The 6,000-nt window shown below is 43.2% G+C and overlaps 1 protein-coding gene across 2 annotated transcripts in view; it reads right to left on the bottom strand.

Moving 5' to 3' along the window:
* Nucleotides 1-462: 462 nt before the first annotated feature.
* Nucleotides 463-6,000, bottom strand: part of SNRPA1 (small nuclear ribonucleoprotein polypeptide A') — a 28,763-nt gene continuing 23,225 nt past the window's right edge. For both annotated transcript variants that reach the window (XM_063448817.1, XM_063448819.1), the window contains 2 exons: nt 5,244-5,337; nt 463-667 (listed from right to left, as the gene is read on the bottom strand). In XM_063448817.1, coding sequence (XP_063304887.1) covers nt 609-667; nt 5,244-5,337 — 153 coding nt within the window. In that variant the 3' untranslated portion in view covers nt 463-608. The remainder of the gene's footprint in view (nt 668-5,243; nt 5,338-6,000) is intronic.

Genomic DNA, 6,000 nt, shown 5'->3' with positions numbered 1-6,000 from the left:
AGGAAGTTTGAACATTAGAAAATGTAGGAAGTTAAGACTAGGGCTGCATAATCAATGTTATTTAACTAAATGGTAGATAATAGAGCAGTGAGACTCTAGGTGCATGATCTGTACACCAAAACCACTTTATTAAGATAAAGTAGTTTTGGTGCCTATAGTATCAGTTTAATACAAATAGATTTTAATAGCTGTAAAATGCAGCCATACCTCCAAGCAATAAAACTGACATCAATTTGTATATGTACAAATATGTACATGTTCTCACAGCAATCTGAGATCATGCTTTTATCACCTACTTGTTGTGTAGTATAGACTCGAAATTGTAACGCTATCAAGAGAGATCAGAGGAAATAGATTTTTAACTTTTCGAACAAAGCTTCAAGAAGTTAAACATTAAGAAATATTGAGCAGGAACATATCTTAGAATGTATTCAAAATAGACTGAAATCAAGCATTAAGAGATAAAATACAAAAATGACTTTTATTAGACAAAATTTACAGCAAAACATTTACATTAACTAAAGGTAGTGTTTAGCTTTCAGTACTAACCACACCGATAGTAAGAAAAGAAAAAAAAAAAAAAAGGGAAAAAAAAATATCTTGACAGCTTAAGACCCATTGGTAGTAACATCTTCTTCCATCTCCTCATCCGCTTCCTCTGATGTCCCTGAAATGAGAATAGCATCACTTTAACAATCATGCAATCAAAGCACCTGAACACTACAGGATACACAAAGAGCGAGGAGGAAATGCCAGAGCTTACATCTAGCACAAAAATGTAATCTACACTGGACTAGTCTGTTGGCAGATTAAATAGCTACAAGTCACCCAAGGCCACTTCATCACAATGGCATGGAGGCAGTGGTCTTGTCCTTTTAACCCTGCAATGTAAAACAGTGCAGTTAAGAATATGCAATGTATACATTGCTGAGTTAAATCCTCCTTACTTGTTGGTTTTCAATCCATACTCAACAATATTGACAGTCGCCAGAGGCGTTTCCATAGCACTGAAGCTTTTATGCATACATAACGCTTGTGCATCAGGTCCCCAGTGCTCCCCTATGTGACTGGGGGCGGAGACAGCAAGGAAGCACGAAGATTACACAAGCATCACACTGGATTCTTAAAAAAAAAAAAAAACTGGATCCCAGGGAAAGGAGCCACTACAGATGTCCAAAATTGGACTCATAATTTGTGCATGGGTGGGACAGAATATGTACGTGCCGGTCAGTGAATGTGTGCACACCAAATCCGTGTTCTATGCATATCTGTCACTGTTCTCTGTATGTAAATGTGTCAGTGGCCTCTGGTTGTAAGGGTGTATGTGTCAGTGACCTCTGGCTGTAACTATGTGTATTATATTTTCATTTTGTTACTTTTATACTTTAGATTAGTAGTACATACATCACTCCTTACATATACACAATATTTACATTATGGGATTAACTTTGTGACAAATGCTCTTCAAACATTTACCTCAAACTCCTGGAGGAGTGTTGAAGCTGGCCTCCTGCACACCGACTATGGTCCAGGTCTGAGACCACGTTCGGGAGTTACCCTGCCCAGCTGCTATAAGCAGCTTTCCCTGAGTGCCCCTGGTTTAAGCACTTTCCCTTCATTCGAATGGAAGTGAACGCTAGCTCCCTGGCAGCTGTTCGCATGAACCAAACCCACAAATGGTCCTAAGTGGTACTGCTATGGAACCAATTTCGTCAGGAGGTGAGCATGCTGTTCCTGGACAACTTGGTTCGGGGTTTTGAGCAACTTTGCAACTCGCCAGTAGAGCACTTTTTTTAAAGGGAAGGTGCCTGAAGCCAAGGGGAACAAACACTACCTGAGAGACTGACGGAGCACCCCATATTTCGGGCGCAGGAGCTCCTGAAAGTTGACCAGCAAAAGCACAAAACACCCAGGAACTATATTGGGCATAGGACCTATTGTCCCCCCCACCCCCTGAGCAGTGGGTGGGGGCCATAAAAGACAATGGGGGACGGACGGGACACCTATTGTCCTCCCCCCACCACAGAGCGGTGGGTGGGGGCCATAAATGATAATAGGTGTGTCCCCCCCATTATCCTTTAGGGCCCCCACACGCTACTCAGGGGTGGGGGCCGGGGGTAGAAGGGTTTTTGTTTTTTTAAACAGTGAGCAGCCACAGAAGAAATAGTTAATTTAAATTAACCAACTTTTACATAAAAGCCGAATATATCTGTGTGAAAGTTGGTCAGGTTTCCAACTTAGAAATCATAATTAAGGAATACATGGTTATAAAAATTCCATTCCTGGGGGGCGGGGCCTGACCGCTGAGCCGAGCGGACGCAAGCAGCAACAGCTCCTGTGCAAACGGACAAAAACTCGCAGAATCTGCCAAAATCAATACCCAATCCGGGCCCTTGAACGCTGCTACCGAGCTGGGGACATCGAGATCTACCCATCGACACCTCAAACGCAGATACCCCGCTCGGCACCAACATGCGGCCTACTCACATGGGCGGCACGGGAGAGACGGCCGTTCTCCCACCGCTTCCATACCCGGCTGACACACTGCTGAGCCCACGTTCCCCCCCCCTATGGACCGGCGGGGGTTATCCCGGTCCACATTCCACAGGGCCACAGGACCCTAAAAGCCTCCGCGACTACCTGCATCCCTTACTCAGCCACCAAGATGACGGCTGCAGACCTACACTCACCCAACCTTTACTGGCGCAACAGGCAAGCGGGATCCCCCAAGAGGACCGCATAACAGCAGCCTTCAACCATTTCTGGACACAGCTGTGGGCCACACTGGCTCGGAACCAGGCGACTACAACAGTCTCTCCACTACCCACTACCTCGCCTGCACACAAACCGGCTCCCATACGCACAACTATGCCACAGACCGGTGCGAAGCAGCAGAGGAGAATGAAGGCTATGCCCAGACCACGCATTCAACACAGCCAGCCTGGGTCCCGACATGCCATGAGACCCCCCACACACTGCCACCCGCTATCCAAGCCGAAGCGACACACTCGGAGAGCCTACGCTCAGCCCGCGGCCAGCGGAGCTGGGAGGATGACACAACGCATCGGCCACCCAAGGACACGCACAGCCGCTACTGATACCCAGAAGGTCTATACCCCTGCATCGAGAGTACAGGGTGTGACACTAGCCTACAGATCTACGTTGGGAGCGAAGAGGCCGACTTGCCGCCAAGCCCAGACCCCCTCCACTCGAGGTACTCACGGAAGACTGGGGGGCGGTGGTAGAGCCCCACCAGCTCACTTGACCGACGACATCAAGGCTCCAAGGGACTCTTTGGACAGCACATCGCTCCTGCCAACTATGGGAGTTGGCTGACTTTCGCTGCTGCACTGCGGGTGGGACTGCTGCCACACCACCACGTCTATGCAGCTACAGTGGACTCTGCCTTGTATTCTTGTTTTGTGGTGGCCCCCTGAGTTAAGGTACCATTGAGAGCTGGCTGACATGTGTGCCATGCAGTAGTAGCAATCAAAGGCTCACGTATAATAGGATGTAACCTAAACTGCAGCCTTAAGAAATACCCAAAATGTTACCAACAAGTGTTGTTTAGATGCGATATGATATAATGCTATCCTAACCGTTATGTCTAGCTAGCCATGCAAGCTGCAAAACGTATACCTAGTTAGTTAATTCTCTTTCGACAGCTCCTGTACCGAGTGATAGGTATCAGACTCGACTGAATAGCTTAAGTTACAATATACTGAACCTAGCCTGCCTAAAATATAAAATTGTGCCTGTTATTCTTATACCCCGCATGTTACGCGAGGGAATGCCTGAGGACTGCTTTCAGGGCACCTCAGACCTGCTTGTACCACTCTTATGCACTGAAAAAATAAAAGAATTAAAAAAAAAAAAAAAAAAAAAAAAAATTCCATTCCTGCAGAATAAACAGTGGTAATTTGCCAAAATTAGAATACTGAACTTTTACCCAGATATATTTACTTACCTGAATTAGGGATAGTATCTTTAATTAGGAAAGCTAATCCTCTGCAAGGTAAAATTGGTTCTCTTATTCTTGTTTTTTATTGGATGGAAGGATTGATTGATCTGATTATTCCCCAGTGAGAATTGTAACCAGCAGTGTGAAAGTTAATTCAGAGTCAGACTGTCAGCAAGTTTTTATTGCCTTGTGCTACACTGAGATGCAGTGTGTCTTGTGTTGAGGAATGTCTAACTGACCAAGTTAACCCCTTAAGGACAAACTTCTGGAATAAAAGGGAATCATGACATGTCATGTCCTTAAGGGGTTAAATTGCTCTGTGAGGAATCCTAGGAAATTTGGATTTATACATTTGTTGCCAAAGTGAACAGTTTGTATTGTGTAAAAAAGAAATAACCATTGCCATTTCGTATATTTTATATTTAATTCACTGAGTGTTATCACTCATGTTGAATATTATGTCACAATAAGTTATATTTTTATAATTAGTTTGTGATTAATGTGTGAAATATAAATCCTCTAATGAACGTACTCCAGGATCTATGAAAATTAAAATATTGGGTCATTCACAGCTTTAAATCAATAATGAGGGGAACAGTGCCAATATATACATTTTTGATATGATAAAAATTAAATTAATTTTTGATAATGTTTATTAAATTATTTTTAATATTTATCGCTCCATAAATATCCGCATAGTGTCATCCAGTCCCTGGGAGGGAATAGAGCTAGTCCCCTATCCTGTTCCAGGACGGAGAGGCTCCAGGAGGACCCCATTCAAGCCACGGCAACTGAGGCAGGAGCGCTGAGGTTTTCCCCTGTTCCAGCTAGGTAGCTATCCTTGGCAGAGGTACAGGGAGCTCCGCTACAAACTTAAATATCAGCGTCTACATGTTTCATTTGTAATTTAAATTAATAGAAGGTACTTTTGCTACGCAGTTGTACTTAGGAATTTTTTTATTTTTTTAGACATTCAGGGGTACTTATCTTTAAACGGCTGAGGAACACTACCATGTAACACTGTCCCAAAACTATGTTAAACGTAATGGTTACCTACAAGTCTCTTGGTGGGAATAAAAGGTTTATTGACTATATGCACTAGCCGAATACTGATGTAAAAATACTTTGGATTACAAGAACCCGGGTGCGCCCTCTAACTTTTGGCTAGATCACAAGGGAATGGAAAATAAATCCATCTACTTTCTGACGACATACTGAATTTTATGATACATGGAGAACAAATTCCGAAGTTCCGATTCTGCACTGTCAAACCATCACTTACCTGGTACTCTGTCTTTACCAGGAATCTGACCGGACTGCAGCAAACCTTTCAGTCTTTCTACTTCAGCTAGTGTCGTAGCATTGGCAATGGCATTCTGCAAGATATGACATAAGGCAGACATTCACTTAATGAGCCATTTTATCCCACCCACAAAAAATAAAAAAAATACACTACAGATCTTACACTGTGCAATATGAAACTTCCCAGGTTATATAGTATTGTCAAAATAAAGTAGGGGACGTGGATAGTGCTGCTTCATTCTATGGTTTTCCCTGATTCACTTCCTCCACAGACTGTCTAACCCAAGGGTGCATGTATATGGCTGAAGGATCCAGTCATATACTAAAGGTAGAGATGAGGTTTTCCTCATTTTCTTTTTAAACATGTTTCATTTACAAATTTCCTTTCAAAAGTTGATGATTAATCAGTATTTAAGGATAAATAAAAATAGTTTTGAGGCGACGGCTGTCCTTAAAGCAAACAAATTTTGCTTAAGTTATTTTGGTGTATAGATCATGCCCTTGCAACCTCACTGCCCAATTATCTGCCACTAAGGGGTTAAAATCAGTGTTCAGGCAGCCATAGTCCCACCTCCCTGTTACTCACACTGCTTTTAACCTCCTGACCTGTTAAAAACAAGATATAGTCTGCAAAAGCTTGGTGTGCCTGAATTAAGATAACTTTAGCTTAAAAGAGCAGAGGATTAGACTGAAAATGCAACTTTTTTATGGAGGCTGTATGAGCAGAGCCTTAGAAA

The sequence above is a fragment of the Pelobates fuscus genome, chromosome 3 (genome assembly GCF_036172605.1).
Source record: "Pelobates fuscus isolate aPelFus1 chromosome 3, aPelFus1.pri, whole genome shotgun sequence".
Taxonomy (NCBI): domain Eukaryota; kingdom Metazoa; phylum Chordata; class Amphibia; order Anura; family Pelobatidae; genus Pelobates; species Pelobates fuscus.
This window is presented reverse-complemented; position numbering and strand designations above follow the sequence as displayed.